The 19,522-nt window shown below is 45.5% G+C and overlaps 1 protein-coding gene across 1 annotated transcript; it reads left to right on the forward strand.

The window, feature by feature from the left end:
- Positions 1-1,273: 1,273 nt before the first annotated feature.
- ETH_00021190 (sec63 domain-containing DEAD/DEAH box helicase, putative) lies at positions 1,274-18,979 on the forward strand (the record flags this gene model as incomplete). Its single annotated transcript, XM_013375607.1, has 21 exons — positions 1,274-1,537; positions 1,877-2,204; positions 2,643-3,250; positions 3,494-3,721; positions 4,029-4,850; positions 5,085-5,439; positions 5,722-5,955; positions 6,250-6,926; positions 7,154-7,465; positions 7,642-7,935; positions 8,240-8,494; positions 8,825-9,101; positions 9,392-9,679; positions 10,053-10,290; positions 12,672-12,945; positions 13,450-13,639; positions 15,908-16,110; positions 16,392-16,644; positions 18,006-18,097; positions 18,323-18,445; positions 18,719-18,979. The coding sequence occupies 21 exons, from the start codon at positions 1,274-1,276 to the stop codon at positions 18,977-18,979; spliced, it is 6,576 nt and encodes a 2,191-aa protein (XP_013231061.1).
- Between the last annotated feature and the right edge of the window lie 543 nt (positions 18,980-19,522).

Consider the following 19,522-nt stretch of genomic DNA (forward strand, 5'->3'; position numbering starts at 1 on the left):
ATGAAGCTTCTCCCGTAGCCTCAGGCCTCGGACTATGTCTTCTGCAGCCACAGAAACACTGTGTTTCCAACTTGCAAATTTAGCAGCAGGAGATACACCTTGCTGCTTTTCTAGAAACTAAAAGAAAAAAGAAGCAAAATATGCAGCAAAAATACAATTCCCCCATTGGACCAACTCAGTCGTATGCTGGGGAGATTTTGCTAAAGCACAGTATTAGAGTTCGTAGCAGACACTGACAGCCCCCTAGGAGCTTGCAGGAGAGTCCAGAACTTTGGAATTAGGCAGTGTTCGTAGAAGGAAAATAGGGGCTTTTAAGGCTGTCAAATAGTGTTTAAATGCACAGTTCAAAAGGCACAGATAAGTATTCTTAGGCTAAGTGCAGAAGAAGTCTTTTCTGCGTTCGGCAGATCCGGAGAAGCAACATCCGCAACCAGAACACCGTTTCCGATATTGAAGTTGCAAAATGACCAAACTTGAAATTGAAACTCAAGAAGCCGAAAATACGCAATTTCTTGGCATTGTTGCGCTCTTGCATAAGTACTGTTTCATGCGACCCAGAAATGTACGGAAGAGCCAGAACCAAAGGATGAACAGGCATTTCAGATACTCCTAAGCCCTGCTACTCCTGTTGTGAAATATTTGCAACACCTAAAGCCTCTAATCCCTCTTTTTCAAAGTGTTTTATCAAGGAAAGCTGACCAATTTACTGGAAATCCAAACACTGTCCCGACTGTCCATACACTACACCACAGGAATACCCATGCCGTTCGATCCCGCACAGCCCGATCTAAAAGGGCGGCCAGTAGTTTGTTGGGGTCTTTTCTTAGCATTTTAGAACTTCTGCAAATGCATTTATAGGAAGTTTCCCTTTTTTTAATTTTATCGTGTGGAGGGGCCTCAAGACTGCCAGCCCCATTCCTTGGCTGCCACTCATCCCGCTAACATGGGGCTGGACCAGGCGGCTCTTGCATGCACTTGCAATGCTTGCGGCTTTTTGCGGGAGAATTCATATTTCAAGTTGAAGTGTGCTGGTAATATCTCTTTTGTGACAACAACGGAAGAGGGTGGGATCGAGAGCTAAGCCCAAGATGTGCCAAGAGCACATGCGAGGTACTTGGGGGCTGCTCGCGCGTGGCTCTGCGTAGGTTGATGGCCTTCGTCGCCGCTCTTTGCGGCAATCTTTTGCAAATTTTTGAAAGGTTTTGGCGAACTGGACTGGCCAGAGCTTGCATGCCCCCCTGGACTCCTAGTGGAAAGCTGAAAGCCCGCGAAGATGGCGGAGGCCTTTGAGCGCTTCAAGCGCTTCGAGTACAGACAAAACAGCAACCTTGTGCTGCAGCGAGACCCCTACCTCACGGGGGCCCCCGGGGGGGCCCACCAGGGGGAGCCCACGGGGGAGCCGGAGTCGCTGGCGGGGCGCAAGCTGTACCCCATGGGAGACAAGGCGGAGAGGGGTTTGAAGAAAGAAGAAAAGGAGAAGATTGGGAAAAGAAGAAACAAACTCAAGGAAGGAGGCATTGCCAAAAGAGCGAAACTCGTAACTCCCACAGTCCCCCCCCAGCAGTTGCTGCTGCTGCTGCTGCTGCGTCGCTGCGGCAGTTGCTGCAGCAGTTGTTGCTGCTGCGTCGCTGCAGCAGTTGCTGCTGCAGTTGCTGCTTCCGACTTGGAAATAATTTGCAAGTACTTTTTGTCGCAACAGTTTGCAAGTGCTGTTTGCTGCGAACTTTTCACAAAACAATACAATACTTGGACGGTTCCCTTCTGCTGCTCTCTGCATGCAAGTTGAATCGAATTCAAAGCAAACTGCTGCTGCTGCTGCTGCTGGGCAATTGCGAGTTGTTTGCGTTGTTGTTTGTTTGCTTTTTCAATTTTGCAGGACATAAAGAAAGGGTCAACTGTGCTGGACGCAGATGTAACTGAGAACTTCTTTTACCGGCCGACGACGCGCGCGACGAACCAGGTGTACGAACAGCTGCTGGTGCTGCTGCAGCAGCAGCTGGGGGACCAGCCAGACGAAGTGCTTCGGGGAGCAGCAGATGAAGTTTTGCAAGTTTTGAAAGAAGATGGACTCAAAGAAGGAGAAAGAAAAAGGGGAATTGAAGCTGTCTTGGGGCCCCTCACTCAAGAACGCTTCACAAAACTTTTCCAACTTTCCAAAAACATCACAGACTTCATGGGAGCTGACCAAGAAGGAGACGAAGCAGGTGCAAGGCCCCGCAGCTTTTGTCTTGTCTTTTTTTTGCATGCAGCAACTCCGCGATCTTTTGCAATGGAGAGGCCGTTTGCTGCTGCATGCATGCATGCACTTTGCCGTTTCGCCCCGCACTCCACAAGTTTGAAACCTTTTGCATTTTTGTTCACTTGCATTTAAGTGCAAAGAGAAGCAGCAACAATGCGCAGCAGCAGCAGCAGCAGCTGTGTCTGCTGGTTTCTTGAGTTCTTGAGCTATTCAGCCTGTGCCGCCGCAAATTTGCATGCGTTTTCCGCCACTTGAGCGAATAGTGAGGAGTGCATTTGCATGCAGGTTGAATAAGTTCAATTTGTGCTCATTTGTGCGCGAAAGGAGCACTTCGTTCACTTTCACTGAAAGAAGTTCCCACAGGCGCGCACTGCGTTTTTCGACTGTCACCTTTTGGCCGCAGGAGAGCCCGACGCCACGGCGGGAGTGGCTGTTGTTTTCGACGAAGAGGAAGAAGGCGAAGAGGACTACGACTATTCCGACATGGAGGCTGAGGGAGACGAAGAAGAAGATGAAGAAACGGAAGAACAAGAAGAAAAAGAAAAGACTTACTTGGCTGCGAAAAACCTGGACGAAGAAGAAGTCGACAACTCCGAGTCCCACTACTCGCTGGACGTTTCCAAAATTGACCCCCACTGGCTGCAGCGGGAACTGAACTCGGTGTTTGCAGATCCGAACCAAGCTGTAGCTACAGAGAAGGAAATCTTGTCCATTCTTCCCATTCCGGACATTCAGGAGTGCGAAAACAAGTTGGTGCTCATTTTGAAGTACGAAAACTTCGAACTCGCGAAGAAAATCCTGAAAAACAGGTGGAAGCTCTTCTACTGCATTCGCCTCGGACAGGCCCAAACCACCGAGGAAAAGGAGGGCATTCGGGAAGAAATGAAAAACTCCCAAGAAGGACAAGAAGTCCTCGAGCTCCTCGACGCCCTCACCTCCAGGCGCAACAAAGAAAAGGAAGTCACTCTCAACGTCCGCAAGGAGGCAGCAACACTTGCTGCCAAGGCCCAGGTAACCCCCGCTGCAGCGCATGCAGCTGTTTGGGGCTTTCTTTCACTCAGTAAACGCTGCTGCTGTCTGTGGCTGCGGTCAGTCCTGAAGTCTCTAGCGGGCTCTTGGCTGCGGGCGCAGCTGCGGGAAAGCGGCCGCGCACTTGAAACTAAGTGAACACCCCCGAATTCGGACCAAAGGTCCCGCTTAAGTTGATTTGTTTAGACACTTTTAAAAGTTTGCAACGTGTTCTGTCTGGAACAGGCGCGGGACGCCTCCCTCAGAGCCGCAGAGGCTGACGATGACGCCACCGCGCTGGGCGGAGGCTCCCACGGCGCCCCAGGCGGCCACGTGGGACCCTCTAGCCAAGCAGCTCAACGCAAACCAACGGGATCTGTTGACTTGCAAAGCATTGCGTTTCACCAGGGCAGCCACTTGATGGCGAACGCGAAGGTCAAACTGCCCGACGGAACTCAGCGCATTGAGACCAAGGTGGGCTGCAGCTCTAGCACCTCCTTCCCTCATTGCAAGCAAACCAAAGGTTCAACTTCTTTAGTTTGAAATATTATATTTATAGTTTCATTTTCTGCGTGAGTGCCGGTGAAGTGGGCCAGGGCAGGTTTCAGCTACAGTGGCAATCGACACTTTTTGCATAAATCTTTTAGTTCGCTGAGCAGTTCCGTCGGGTGTTCCCTGCCATGTTTGGCCTTTTGCGAATACCTTCTAGAGCCTGCCGATCCGGTTTTTTCATAATTTCATGAAAGAGAATTCGACAAACTGTTTGTTGGTCGTTTTTCAGAGTTATGACGAAGTGATTGTGCCCGCGCTGAAGCGGCCGGCCGATAAAACTGATGGCTTGCTGTCGGTGTCTTCGATGCCGGAGTGGAGCCAGCCGGCGTTTGCGGGGATTGGAGTTGACCGGCTTAATGCGCTGCAGTCGAAAGTTTATGACATTGCTTTCAACGCGTATGAGGAGAATGTGCTGCTTTGCGCTCCGACGGGAGCAGGGAAGACGAACGTGGCCATGTTGGCGATGCTGAACGTGATCGGACAGTACAGAAACGCAACAACTGGAGCCATCGACTTGAAGGGATTCAAAATCATTTACATTTCGCCCATGAAGGCGCTGGTGGCGGAGCAGGTCCAGGCGTTTTCGCAGCGGCTGCAGCCGTTCGGAATTTCCGTTCGGGAGCTGACTGGAGATGCTAATCTGACGAGGGAGAAGATTGAGGAAACTCAAGTCATTGTCACAACTCCGGAAAAGTGGGATATTATAACGAGAAAGGCCGGAGAGAGGGCATATACCCAGCTTGTTCGGCTCGTGATCATCGATGAAATCCACTTGTTGCATGACACCAGAGGCCCCGTACTGGAGGCTATAGTGGCGCGCACCATTCGTCAAATTGAAATGTCTCAAGAACACATTAGATTAGTGGGGCTTTCTGCAACTTTGCCCAACTACGAAGACGTGGCGGTGTTCCTGAGGGTTAAGCCGGAGAGGGGGCTGTTTGTTTTCGGCAATCACTACCGCCCAGTTCCTCTCAAACAAACTTACATTGGAATCAAAGACAAGAAGGCCATCCGGAGATACAACACGATGAATGATGTCACTTACGAAAAGGTTTGTTTTGATCGAAAGCGCCACTCTCTGCATTTCACTGAAAGCACACGATCTGAGCTGAATCTGCTGCAGCGGCTACTGCTAGGAATTGCAAATGTGAACAACAACGGCCTTTTTAGCTGCTGGGAGGCACTTGGTTTAGCTGGGGGACTTCAACTTAGTTAATGCATGCATGCGCTTTGTGCTGATGTACATGAGCTGCTGCTGCGGTGTTGCTGCTGCCTCTGCTTTCAGGTTCTGGAGTGCGCTGGGAAGAACCAAGTGCTCATCTTTGTGCACAGCCGCAAGGAAACAGTGAAGACGGCGAAGTTCATATGTGATGCAGCACTTCAAAAAGATACGCTACCTCGTTTTCTCCAGAGCTTTTCAGCAAGTCGGGAGATTCTGCAGGCGGAGGCGGAGGCAGTGAAGACGCAGGACTTGAAAGACTTGTTGCCATACGGCTTTGCCGTTCACCACGCGGGACTTCCCCGAACTGATAGGAAACTAGTTGAGGATTTGTTTGCTGACAGACATATTCAAGTTCTCGTGTCCACTGCGACTTTGGCTTGGGGTGTCAACCTTCCCGCCCACACGGTCATCATTAAAGGTCAGCATTACATGGATCTGTCGCGTCTGGACTTTTCTAAAGTGAATGAAAACGATAAACCACTAGAGTCATTGTCAGGATTCAAGTTATAGTGCAACGGTTAACCTGCTTTCCAGCGGCGCCCGTTAGTGTTCGTGTTTGCACATGCCTGCATGCTGCAAGCCACGTTCAAGTCAGTTACAGCTTTACGAACTTCATTTCGAAACATCTTTAAGGCATTTCAGCTTCTCGTGTCAGCCTCTTTTTTTGTTTTTTGCGGACTTCTGTTTTTGTTTTGTGCAGGAACTCAAGTTTATTTGCCGGAGAAGGGCGCGTGGTCGGAGTTGTCGCCGATGGACATTTTGCAAATGATGGGGCGCGCGGGAAGGCCGCAGTACGACACTGGGGGCCACGCCATCTTGATTACGCAGCACAGCGAACTTCAGTTTTATCTTTCTTTGAACAATCAACAATTGCCAATCGAATCGCAAATGATCCAGTGCCTTCCAGACATGCTCAATGCAGAGATTGTTCTGGGTAAGGCGAGGGAGCCGCAGCCTGCATGCATGCGCGAAAGGCTCTTTGCATGCAGCACTTGAACTTCGAATGCTGTCACAGTTAGCGAATTGTAAAGTCCGAATATTTTCAAACTCTCTTTGTTGTTCCTAACCCGGACAGTACTCTAAGTTTGACTTCATAATCCGGAATTTGGCAGAGTCGAGGGTGCACAAGAGGAGCATCACAAGAAGTGGCGCTGCAGCGTGCACGTTTTAATTTGCAAAAGGAATGAATGTTTAGATTTTTTCCTGTTTTTTTTGCATTTTTATTCAGGATCCGTAAGAAGCAGAGAAGATGCTGTGCACTGGCTGGGCTACACCTATTTGTATGTGCGCATGCTGAAGGCTCCATCGCTGTACGGCATTCCGCAGGAGATGGTGGTGGGGGACAAACTTTTGGAGCAATACTGCATTAACTTGGCGGACTCAGCATTAAAAACTTTAGATCGGCATTTTCTGATCAAATATGACAAGAGAACTGGAACGATTCACGTGACTGCGATGGGGAGAGTGGCGAGCCACTACTACATCAAGTACCAGACGATTGCAGTGTACAACGAGCATCTGAAACCAACTCTTTCGGATATTGAGCTTTTGAGGCTTTTCTCTCTTTCTTCGGAGTTCAAGTACATGCCTGTCAGAGAAGAAGAGAAACTGGAACTACAGAGGCTCATGGAGCGCGTTCCAATCCCCGTCAAGGGCTCCCCCGACGAGCCTTCTTCGAAAGTTAATGTTCTTCTGCAGGCTTACATCAGCAAGTTGAAGCTGGAGGGCTTTGCCATGATGGCCGACATGGTGTACGTACAGCAGAGCGCCAGCAGAATAATGCGGGCGATCTTCGACATCTGCTTGAGAAGAGGCTGGGCACAACTTGCAATAAGGGCACTTCAACTTTGCAACGAAGTCCAGGGCCGCATGTGGAGCACCATGACTCCCTTGCGCCAGTTCAAGGTCAGTCTTATTTAACTGAAGAATCTGTTTTTTGAAAGTCATTTCGCGGGATCTTGCGGATGCATTTTCAAGAAATGTTGCAATGTGTACCAGATGACTCCTTAGCGCTTTGGGGAGTCTTTCCCGTTGCAGTTTTTTGCATTTTTGCGTTTAAATATCGGTTTTATTTTGTTTATAAAGTGGTCAGCTGTACTTGGTTTCGGGAGTTGTTTGGCAATTGCATGCAGGTACTGCCTGAGGAGCTGCTGCGCAAAATTGAAAAGAAAGATCTGCCCTTTGACCGTTACTATGACTTGACTTCTACGGAAATAGGGGAACTTGTGCGTGTGCCGAAAATGGGCAAACTGCTGCACCGTTTGATTCACTCTTTCCCCAAGTTGGAACTTGCAGCTTTCGTGCAGCCGCTGAGCCGCTCCTGTCTCGTTGTGGAACTCACCATCACTCCGGACTTCCAGTGGGACCCCAAGATCCACGGAAACGGAGAAGTCTTTTGGATTATTGTTCACGATGTTGACTGCGAGCAAATTCTCCACCACGAGGTCTGCGAGTCTTGCATGCGCATGCGCTGATAGCGGCAGCCACGAACTTCCCGCCCGCGCCTTGCCGTTCCTCTGTGGGAGTTTGTTCCGAGTGTTTCACAAAATATAAATATATATATATTATAAGTGTTTTAAATCTTTTATTTTCTGCGTTTTCGTCTTTTGCGTCTTTTTAGATGTTCATTTTGCCGGCGTTTCAAGGCGAAGTCGAGCACACCCTCACCTTCACCTTGCCAGTCACCGACCCGATTCCCCCGAACTACTGCATTCGTGCAATATCGGATCGCTGGCTGCACTCCTCAGCTTCCCTTCCCATTTCGTTCAGAAACCTCATTTTGCCGGAGAAACCCATGCCGCATGCAGAGTTGCTGGACTTGCAGCCGCTGCCGGTTTCCTCTTTGCACGACAAGAAGGCCGAGGAGCTCTACAAGAAAGAGGGCATCAAAGCATTCAACCCTATTCAGACGCAGGTACACATCGCTGAGATCGAACTGTAACACATTTGGAAAGTAATTCAATTCGAAGTTGAAGTAGGACTCCCTGACTGTGCAGAAAACTGTTTTGTAGTGTTGCCTCTGTCGCTCTTGCTTTCCCGAAAGTGGCATTTTGCAGTTTCTTGTACCCGCGGTGCGGTATGCACGAAATACCCTTGTGAAGAAGAATATGCTTTTTTTGTTTCTGGAAACTTGTGCTACAATGGATGATACACGTGATGCGGTGATAGTGTTTACTTTGCTAATTATGTGTTGTTTGTTTCCGGGTCTTGTGCGCCAGGTCTTCTCCACTCTGTATTCAACGAACGAGCCAGTCTTGTTGTGCCTTCCGCCAACAAGTGGCAAAGAGATTTGCATTGAGTTTGCCATTTTGCGAATGCTGAAGACAGAGCCCGCCAGTGCCTGGAAAGCTGTTTATCTTGCCCCCTACTCATCTGTAGTCCAGGAAACGCTGCGGCAGTGGAGTTCCAAACTGGGCTCGGGCCTCGGACTCAAGATCTCAGAACTCACAGGCGACTTGCATGCAGATCTCAAGGTACTTTCTCCTTTTGAATTGTTTCGCGCGTCAGTAAACGCCGCATGTCAGTACATTTTGCTGCAAGTGTGGTGTTTTGAGAGTGCTGCGGGACACAGCAATGTGCAGCGTCTGCCATTCCGTTTGCTGTTTCAGCCTTTGCTTTTTTCTTTGTTCTGCTGCTTAGCTGCTTTTATTTGCTGCGGAAACGATTGCTGCTGCTAGAGAACAGTCAAACTGGGACGCGGGGCGCCTCTGGCATCATGTTCGTCTTTGAAAAGAGGGGATTCAACTTGCTCTGATGCACTCTTGGTGAATTATCTGGAAAGCTGTCTTTGCATGCATTTGCAGATTCTGGAACAGTCTCATATCGTGCTATCTACCCCGGACAAGTGGGACTTCTTATCACGGCGTTGGAAAACTCGGAAGGTTCTGCAGTCCATTCGCCTGTTGGTGGTGGACGATCTGCACTTGTTGAACTCCCCAGTTGGCTCCACTCTTGAAGTTTGTCTTTCTCGCATGCGATACATCTCAGCGCAGTTGCCTCAGCCTGTGCGCATTGTTGCTTGTGCCAATTCTCTTTCAAATGCCAAAGACGTGGCGGACTGGCTCGGCGTGTCGGCCACTGGTGAGGCGCGGAAAAGACCACATTTCGCGCAAAATACCATTTTATTCATCCCATTTTTAATTTCGTAGAAGTTTTTAAATGTATTTTTGCACTTGTTGGATCTCGAGATCCTCTCAGCGCCGGGAAGCGCAGGATCGACCGCTGTGCAAGAACCCTCGATTTCGGCCGAGTAATTAGACGAGCCACTGCAGATATGCGTCGCACTAGTGGAGTATTTATGTACTTATTTATTTATTTGTTTTATTTTGGAGTTATTTTCGCGTTTTTGTCCACGGGGCGTGCGGATTCAGGGCTGTTCAACTTCCACCCGAGCGTGCGCACAGTGCCTCTGGAGATTTCGCTGCACGGCTTCGACGTGTACAACCGCGAGGCGCGTTTGCTGGCCATGTCGCGGGCTGTGCACCAAGCCATAAAGTTGTACACAGCTCCGAGCGAAGACAGCCGCAGCCGCAGCAGCAGGAAGCTCAAGAACGTCTTGGTCTTCTGCTCCGACAGGAAGCAGTGCAGGCTCACGGCCATAGACCTTTTGCTGCAGACAGCCGCAGACGACCAGCCCAAGAAGTACCTCCACGTTTCAGGCAAGGCTGCAGCAACTGCTGCATGCAGCGAGCTCCTTCAACAGCCGTGCTGCGGATTCTTAGAGCGAAACAATGGGGCTTTCTCCCATATATTTGCCTCCATGCATGCATGCATGCAGCACATGCATGCGCATGCATGCATGCCTTCGGGCGTTCCCCTCTTCCGAGCGATCTCGGCTGTTTCGCGGCCTGTGACCGCCGCACCAACACACGCATGCACCCCTGCCTGCATGCATGCACCGGGTGCATGCACGCGTGCATGCATGCACCGGGTCCATGCACGCGTGCATGCATGCATGCATGCATGCATGCATGCATGCATGCATGCATGCATGCATGCATGCATGCATGCATGCATGCGCTGTGCGCGCAGACGAGACGATGAAGCAGTACACGTCGATAGTGCGGGACAAGATGCTGCTGGAGACGCTCTCTTACGGCGTGGGGCTGTACCACGCGGGGCTGTCTGCTGCTGAGCGGCTGCTGGTGCAGCAGCTGCACTGCAGCGGCGCCATTCAAGTTGTCGTGGCAGCAGAAGAGGCCGCCTGGGGCCTCCAAATGAGTTCCCACTTGGTCGTCATCGTCGACACCAAACGCTTCACCGAAAACGGGTCGGCCCGCACTTCAGTGCAAGTTTTCAGTGCAAGTTTTCAGTGCAGGTTTTCGCTTGAAGTTCTCATTGCAAGTTTTCATTGCAAGTTTTCACTGCAAGCTTTCAGTTCAAGTTTTCAGTTCAAGTTTTCCTTGCAAGTTTTCATTGCAAGTTTTCAGTGCAAGCTTTCGGTTTAAGTTTTCAGTTCAAGTTTTCAGTTCAAGTTTTCATTGCAAGTTTTCGATGCAAGTTTTCAGTTCGAGTTTTCAGTGCAAGTTTTCAGTTCCAGTTTTCATTGCAAGTTTTCAGTGCAAGTTTTCAGTGCAAGTTTTCATTGCAAGTTTTCGGTGCAAGTTTTCAGTTCAAGTTTTCAGTGCAAGCTTTCACTTGAAGTTTTCATTGCAAGTTTTCATTGCAAGTTTTCATTGCAAGTTTTCAGTTCACGTTTTCAGTTCAAGTTTTCAGTGCAAGTTTTCAGTTCAAGCTTTCATTGCAAGTTTTCAGTTCAAGTTTTCATTCCAGGTTTTCATTGCAAGTTTTCGGTGCAAGTTTTCGGTTTAAGTTTTCAGTGGAAGTTTTCAGTTCAAGTTTTCATTCCAAGTTTTCATTGCAAGTTTTCAGTGCAAGTTTTCAGTTCAAGTTTTCAGTTCAAGTTTTCAGTTCAAGTTTTCATTGCAAGTTTTCATTGCAAGTTTTCAGTGCAAGTTTTCGGTTTTAGTTTTCAGTTCAAGTTTTCAGTCCAAGTTTGCAGTGCAGGTTTTCATTGCAAGTTTTCAGTGCAAGTTTTCAGTTCAAGTTTTCAGTGCAAGTTTTCACTTGAAGTTGTCATTGCAAGTTTTTATTGCAAGTTTTCACTCCAAGTTTTCTGTTCAAGTTTTCAGTGCAAGTTTTCAGTTCAAGTTTTCAGTTCAAGTTTTCACTTGAAGTTTTCATTGCAAGTTTTTATTGCAAGTTTTCAGTGCAAGGTTTGAGTTCAAGTTTCCAATGGAAGTTTTCAGTTCAAGTTTTCAGTGCAAGTTTTCACGGTCTGCCGATTCGTGGCACTTCTTTCCGGAATGTGAGATTTGTTCCCATAAATGACACTTTTTTTTTCGGGAAAATGAAATTGGTTTAGGTAAATAACACTTTTTTTCGGGAAGATGAGACTTGTCGCAATAAATGACATTTTTTTGGGGAATATTTGTTTCAATAAATGGCGCGTCTTTCCGGGAAATGAGATGTGTTTCAATAAATGACACTTTTTTTCGGAAAAATGAGATTTGTTTCAGTAAAAAATACTTTTCTTTTCGGGAAAATGAGATTTGTTTCAACATGTAACTGTTTTTATTCATGAAAATGATATTTGTTTAAACATGTAACTGTTTTTATTCATGAAAAGAATATTTGTTTAAACAAAAAATACCTTTTATTCATGAAAAGAATATTTGTTTAAACGAAAAAACTTATTCATGAAAATGACATTTGTTTAAATAAAGAATACTTTTTATTCATGGAAATGATATATGTTTAAACAAAAAATACTCTTTATTCATGAAGAGGAGATTTATTTTAACAAGAAATACTCTCTATTCATGAAAAGGAGATTTGTTTCAACAAATAACACTTTTTTATTCTGGAAATTGAGATTTATCTCAACAACACATTTTATTCATGAAAAGGAGATTTGTTTCAAAAAGAAACACTTTTTATTTTTCAATTCATGAAATGAACATTCATTGAAAACATAACTTTTAATTCATTAAATCATATTTTAAGTAACTCTTTTAATCCCAACGGAAAATTATCTTTTTTTGATTTTGTTTTATCATTTAATTGTTGGAATTAAAAAAGTATTTGAAGTCTTTAATGTTTTATAATTTATTTCTTTAAATTGTTTTTTGTTCCGATATGAAGACTAAATGTTTGATTATTATTGTTTCTTTTGGTCTTTTTGTTCAAATATCAAGACTAAGTGTTTTATGATTTATTTCTTTTAAATGGTCTTTTTGTTGAGATATGAAGAGTACATGTTTTATGATTTATTTCTGTGAAATGCTCTTTTTGTTCAGATATGAAAGTGTTTTATGATTTATTCCTTTCAAATGGTCTGTTTGTTGAGACACAAATAAAGACGCTTTACAATTAATCTGTTTGAACTGTTTTGTTGTTCAGATATGAAGAATAAATGTTTCACTATTCCTTTCAAATGGTCTTTTTGCTGAGTCATAAGCCTAGATGTTTCATAATTTATTTGTTTGAATGCTTTTTCCAGATATGAAGGTATTTGTAGCGATATATTCCTTTCAAGTGGTCTTTTTGTTGAGCTATGAAGGCACTTGACGGCATGTTCGTTTCAAATGTTCTTTTGTCGAGCCAAAAGCCGAAGTGCTTCGCAAGTAGTTTGTTTGAATGCTTTTCCAGATACGAAGACTACCCAATCGCGGACGTGCTGCAGATGCTGGGGCGGGCCACGCGGCCCGGAATCGACAAGCACGGGTACGTGGTGTTGTTGTGTCCTTCGAGCAAACGGGAGTTTTACAAGAAGTTCATTTTCGAGCCTCTGCCCATCGAGTCGCAGCTCGAGCAGCACTTGCAAGACCACGTCAACGCAGAAGTCGTTTTGAAAACCATCGAAAGCAAACAAGACGCCGTCGACTGGCTCACCTGGTCTTTCCTCTACAGAAGGCTCTCCAAGGCAGGCCACTCCCGCTGCTTCTTTCCATTTTTCCGGAATTTTTCCCAGTTTCTCAGCATTTTTTGCAAAAAGCGCCACGCAGTGTTCATCAATACTTAGTTCGAGTCTAGGGCGGACTTAAGTGCACTTTTGGAGCTTTTTGAACGCCGGAAAGTGCTGCGTGCTGGGGTGTATGGACACCTGGCGTGCGTGGCGGTTCAACAAGTGCCTCTCGCCGTTCAAATTTCGCAGCGCGAATAAGATACATTCATAAATCCGCGAATAAGGCCCTTTTTAAATTAAAAGTCCATGAAAAGTCGATTTAAAGTCCACATAAAGTCGATTCTAACAACGCATTTGAACTCACCCCGAAGCCGCGCGCAGCGGAGCCTCCTCCCGCGCGCGTTGGTTGCATCTGCAGCTGTTGATCTCGTGCATTTCCGTTTTCTTGCATGCGAATAAATGCAGTTTCACTTTATTTAATTCTTTTTGACGCGACAAGTTTGCTGCGACTTGCGGTCGCAGAACCCGAACTACTACGGGCTGCAGGGCACTTCGCACCAGCACTTGAGCGACTTCCTCTCCGAACTCGTCGAGTCTGCAGTCCACTCCCTCGAACAGGCCCAGTGCCTCGCCGAGAAGAACGAGCTCGAGCTCGAGCCCCTCAACTTGGGGCTCATCTCTGCATTCTATTACGTCAAAGTGGCCACAATTGGTCAGGACTGGTCAATTATTTGATCTGTTTTGCTCTTCTCTCGCCTGCATTCTTCCTTTGTTTGTGTTCTTCATTCAGTTTTCTTCTTCTCCCGTTTATCTTGTTCTTTTATTCACCTTTTTCTTCTATTTATGTTCTTTTTTTCCCAACGAGCTCCTACTCCAGCCCCTCAACTTGGGACTCATCTCCGCATTTTACTATTGTTAAAGTGGCCACTATTGGTCAGGACTTGTCAGTTATTTGATCTGTTTTATTATTCTCTCGTTTGCATTCTTCTTTTATTTGTGGTCTTCGTTTAGTTTTGTTTTTCTGCCGTCATCTTGCATTATTTGATCTGTTTTATTGTTCTCTTGTTCATATTCTTCTTTTATTTGTGTTCTTCGTTTATTTGTCTTTTTCTCCCGTTTATCTTCTTCTTTTATTCTTCTTTTTCTTCTATTTGTCTTATTCTTCTTTTTCTTCTATTTGTCCTTTTATTCTCCTCCTCTTTTTAGTTTGTTTTTATTACTTGTTTTATTTTATTTTATTTTATTTTATTCCGTTTTATTTCTTTATTTTATTTTGTTTTATTTTATTTATCTTCTTCTTTTGTTTCTACATTCATCTCTGCATTGTATTACATCGAAGTGGCCACTGTTGGTTAGGACTTGTTTGTTTTTATCATTTGTTTTGTTTTATTTTATTCTTCTTTTATTTATCTTCTTTTATTTATCTTCTTTTATTTATTTCCTTTTATTTATTTCCTTTTATTTATTTTCTTCTTTTGTTTCATCTCCGCATTCTATTACGTCAAAGTGGCCACCATCATTTTCTTTTATTTTTCTTTTCTTTTTATTTTTCTTTTTGTTTTCCTTTTCTTTTAATTTTCCTTTCCTTTCTTTTTGCTTTCTTTTTATTTTCCATTTCTTTCTTTTTGCTTTCTTTTTATTTTCCCCTTCTGTTTGTTTTCCTTTTCTTTCCATTTTCCTTTTATTTTCTTTTTATTTTCATCTTTTTATTTTCCTTTTATTTTTTTATTTTCCTTTTCTTCTTATTTTTCTTTCTATTTCCTCCTCTTTCTATTTTCCAACTTCTTTCTTTTTATTTCTTTCTTTCTTTTCTTTTTCAGATTTATTTCTCTCCTTCTTTTTTCTCGGATTTACTTCTTTCCATTTTCTCAGTTGTCGGATTTGTCGGATTTTGAATTTGTTTCGCTTTCATTTTGGGACATACTTCATTTTATTTTCTTATTTATATCATGTTTATTTTCTCATTTATTTTTATTTTCTTTTTCGTTTTTATTTTCTTTTTATTTTTATTTTTTATTTATTTCTTTTCTTTCATTCTTTAACTTCTCAGCAGTTTCTTCTCCACTTCAATTCAGCTTTCCGACATTCTAGAATATATCTTTATCTTTTTCGCTTTTTTGATTTTTTGACTTTTTGATTTTTTTGATTTGTTTTTTTTGATTTCTTGATCTGTTTATCTTTTCCAGCTTTTTGCTATTTTTGACATACTTGCTCTTTTTTATCTCTTTTTGATTTTTTTGACTTTTTCGAACTTTTCGAATTTTCGAAAAGTTCAAAAAAGTTGTTTGATCTTTCTGATCTTTTTGATCTTTTAATCTTATTGGTCTTTTTAATCTTTTTGATCATTCTGATCTTTTTGATCTTTCTGATCTTTTTGATCTTTCTGATCTTTTTGATACTTTTAATCTTTTTGATCTTTTTGATCTTTTCGATCTTTTTAATCTTTTCGATCTTTTTGGTTTTTTTTCATTTTTGAATTTCAGAGTTATTCAACTGCTCTTTCTTTCCAACCTCAAAACATCGAGTCTTAGATTTGAAGTTTTTTGAAATTTTTTGAGCTTTTTGTTTTCTGGTCTTATTGAATTACTTGATCTGTTAATTCTTTTAATTCATTTAATTCTTTTAATCTTTTTAATTCTTTTTATTTTTCTAAATTCAGAACTATTCAACCGCTTTCTCTCTCCAACCTCGAAACGTCGGGCTGTATTTGAAATTGTGTGAACTTTTGCGAAAATTTTTGGAATTTTTTGAAACTTTTTGAATTGTTTGATTTTTTTGATCTTTTAATCTTTTGATTCTTTTAATTTTTTTAGTTCTTTTCAATTGCAGAACTGTTCAACCGTTCTCTGTCTCCAGCGTCGAAGCGTCGGGCTTTGTTTGAAATTTTGTGAAATTTTGTGAAGCTTTTCAGAATTTTTTGAAACTTTTTGAATTGTTTGATCTTTCATTCGTTTATTCTTTTAATTTTTTTCAATTGCAGAACTGTTCAACCGTTCTCTGTCTCCAACGTCGAAGCGTCGGGCTTTATTTGAAATTTTGTCTGCTGCTGCGGAGTTTTCGTTTTTGCCGCTGCGGCCCGGCGAAGAATCTCTTTTGAAGACTTTGGCGCAGCGCCTCGGCCTCAAGCTGCCGCCCTCGACGGACTTCAACAAGACCAGCACCAAGGCCCTCATTCTCCTCCACGTCAGCTGCTGCTGCTGCTGCTGCTGCTGCTGGTGCTGCTGCTGGTGCTGCTGCTGGTGCTGGTGCTGGTGCTGCGGGGGCTCTTGGCGGTGGTGCAGGTGCTGCCGGCGCAGGGGTTTTCGGTGCTGCTGGTGCTGCTGCGGGTGGCGCTGGGTGTTGCTGCTGCTGCAGCAGGAGCTCCCGGCGGTGCAGCGGGCGCGGCGCTGCAGCAGGCACTCGCGCCGCCGCCGCCGCTGCTGCTGCTGCAGCTGCGGGCCGCTGCTGCCTGGGTGTGGGCGCAGGCGCACTGCCAGCGGTGGAGCCTGCCGAGCGACCTCGCGGCGGAGCAGCAGCAGCTGCTGCTGCCCGCCGCGCGGCTGCTGCATGCGCTCGTGGACGTCACCGCCAGCAACGGCTGGCTCTTCCCGGCTCTTGCTGCAGTCGAGCTCGCGCAGGGGCTCGTGCAGGCGCTGCCGCAGCACGGGCAGGGGCCGCTGGCTTCGCCGCTGAGGCAGCTGCCGCACTTCACGCCCGAGCTCGTGAAGCAGGCCAACGGTGGGGCTTTTGACTTCACTTGGAGAATTAATGGCGTTTGTGGAGTTCAAATGCAGTTGAGGAGGGTGTTCCGTTCGGGGGTCGCGCGGTGTGCGTGGCTCCGTGGCTGCCACTGCTCGAGCTCCTCTAGCGGGCCGGCGGTGCGCCTTTTGCGATTTCTTTTGCGGTTTCGATGCGGTTTAGTGGGATTTGCATGCAGCTGGGGGTTTGTTTCGGTTGGGAATTGGAAAGCGGGTTGAAACGGTGTTCGTAGCCCCCGAACTTCGCGCGAGGGCTCGTCAAACACGCCAGTGGTGCGGCTTTTTGGACTTCGTTTCGAGAATTTAATGGCATTTTGTGGAGTTTAAATGCAACTAGGGAGTTTGTTCGGCTTGGAAGTTGAAAGGGGGGTTGAAAGCTGTATGTAGCTCCTTCATGTCGCTCCGGAGCTCGTCAAACGGACCAGTGGTGCCGCTTTCTGGGCTTTATTTTCGGATTTAAAGTGAAATTTAAATCCGCTTTGAAAGTTGTATTGGCCTCGGGAGTTGAAAGAGGATTCAAATCATGTAAACAGCTCCCTCATGTCACTCCAGAACTCGCCAAACTGGCCAGTGGTTGGGCTTTTTGGATTAGATTTTGGGATTCAAAATGGGATTCAAATCGCGTTTGGAGTTAATTGGGATTCAGTTTGGGTTTGGGAGTTCAAAGGAACTAAAATGATGCAGACAGCTCTTGAACTCGTCAATGAGGCCAGTGGTGATCAATTTTTGAATTTTTGAATTATATTTTGGATTTTAAAATGGGAATTAAATTTGTTTCGAGAATTAATTGGGGAGTTAAATTGAATTTCAGATTCGAAAGAGATTCAAATTGATGTAGGTGGCGCAGAAAGCTGCTGCTGCATTTCATTCTTGAACTCTTGAAACAGGCAAATGATTGGACATTTTTAGCGAAGCTTTTGGGAATTAAGGTGGAACTAAATTTGTTTTGAAGAATTAAATTGAATTTCGGAAATTGAATGAAGTTTTTAATTTAAAAGAGGATTAAATTGATGCGGGATCCCAGACAGCTTTCCTTGCTTCAAAGAGGCCACTTGTTACACTTTTTCCAAGTTTTTGGGAATTGTTTGGAAAGTTAAATTGAATTTTGGGAATTAAATTGGGGTTTGGAAATTATATTGAATTTTGGAAATTAAATTTAATTTTGGAAATTAAATTGAGTTTTGGGTTTGGAAGAAGATTAAATTGCTGTGGTGATGCATTAAATAACAGAATTTGGATTAATTAAAAAAGGAAAATGCAAAGGATAAGTACAAAAGTTCGAGTTAGATTAAAAAAGGAAAACAAAACAAATAAGTAAAGTTTGAATTTGCATGCATGCAGCGATGGACGTGAAGGACGTTTTTGACTTCATGAACATGGAAGATTCCCAAAGAGAGAAACTGCTGGCTTCCCTCACGCAGGCGCAGCTGCGGGTAAGGACTAGCAGCAGCAGCAGCAGCACCAGCAGCAGCAGTAGTAGCAGCAGCAGTAGCAGCAGTAGCAGCAGTAGTAGTAGTAGCAGCAGCAGCAGCAGCAGCAGCAGAAGCGGCAGCGCAGATTTGACGGGGAATCCGTGCAGCGGTTGCCGCTGCAGCCTCAGACCTGCTGCTGCTGCTGCTGCTGCTTTTGCTGCTGCTGCTGCTGCTGCTGCTGCGCAGGAAGTGGCGAAGGCGAGCAACAGGTACCCAGTGATCTCTTTGGAATTTGAAATTTCGAAAACAGAAAACATCAGCCCGGGAGAAAACCTCCAGTGCTCCGTGCAACTCGAAAGAGACCTCGCGGTAAGGCGCATGCATGCATGCATGCATGCATGCATGCATGCATGCATGCACTGATGCATGCATGCATGCGTGCGTTAGTGCATGCGTAAGTGCATGCATGCATGTTTTGGCGCATAATAAATAAACGACCCACCAACCAAACAACCAAATCAACCAACCAGCCAAACAAATAAATAATGAGCAAAAATAAGTAATAAATGGCAATAAATAATAATAATAATAATAATAAATAAATTAAATAATAAATGGATTTGAATTCCTTCAACTGTGCAGGACGGGGACGGCGTGGGCGCGGTGTACGCGCCGCTGTTCCCAAAGGAGAAGGAAGAGCAGTGGTGGCTGGTGATTGGGGAGTCTGCGGGAAACACTTTGCATGCAATAAAAAGAATTTCCATTTTGAAACAAAACTCTTCTTTTAAACTCAACTTCGAGGCCCCGGAAAGCCCCGGAAAACACCAACTCCTCCTCTTCCTCATGTGCGACAGCTACGTCGGCGCCGACCAGGAGCACAAGTTCGAGATCCGAGTCCGCTGAAACGGGGTGTACGTACACCTCAGTGCGGCGGATGGACACTTTCTTGCGGTGTCCGTACACCCGAGCACGAGTTCGAGACCCGAGTCCGCTGAAACGGGGTGTACGTACACCTCAGTGCGGCGGATGGACACTTTCTTGCGGTGTCCGTACACCCGAGCACAAGTTCGAGACCCGAGTCCGCTGAAACGGGGTGTACGTACACCTCAGTGCGGTGGATGGACACTTTCTCGCGGTGTATGTACACCCCAGTGCGGTGGATGGACGCTTTGTTGCGGTGTATGGACACTTTATTGGGGTGTACGTACACCCCAGTCAGGTGGATGGACGCTTTATTGCGGTGTATGGACACCGGAATGCGGTGGACGGACGCTTTATTGCGGTGTATGTACACCCGAATGCGGTGGATGGACAGTTTATTGGGGTGTACGTACACCCCAGTGCGGTGGATGGACATCCCGTTGCGGCGTATGGACAGCCCATTGCGGTGTATGGACACCTGGTTGCGGTGTATAGACACCACAGTGCGGTGGGCGGACACCAGCC

Source organism: Eimeria tenella, genomic scaffold (assembly GCF_000499545.2).
Source record: "Eimeria tenella Houghton genomic scaffold, Eth_scaff29, whole genome shotgun sequence".
NCBI classification, from domain to species: Eukaryota; Apicomplexa; class Conoidasida; order Eucoccidiorida; family Eimeriidae; genus Eimeria; species Eimeria tenella.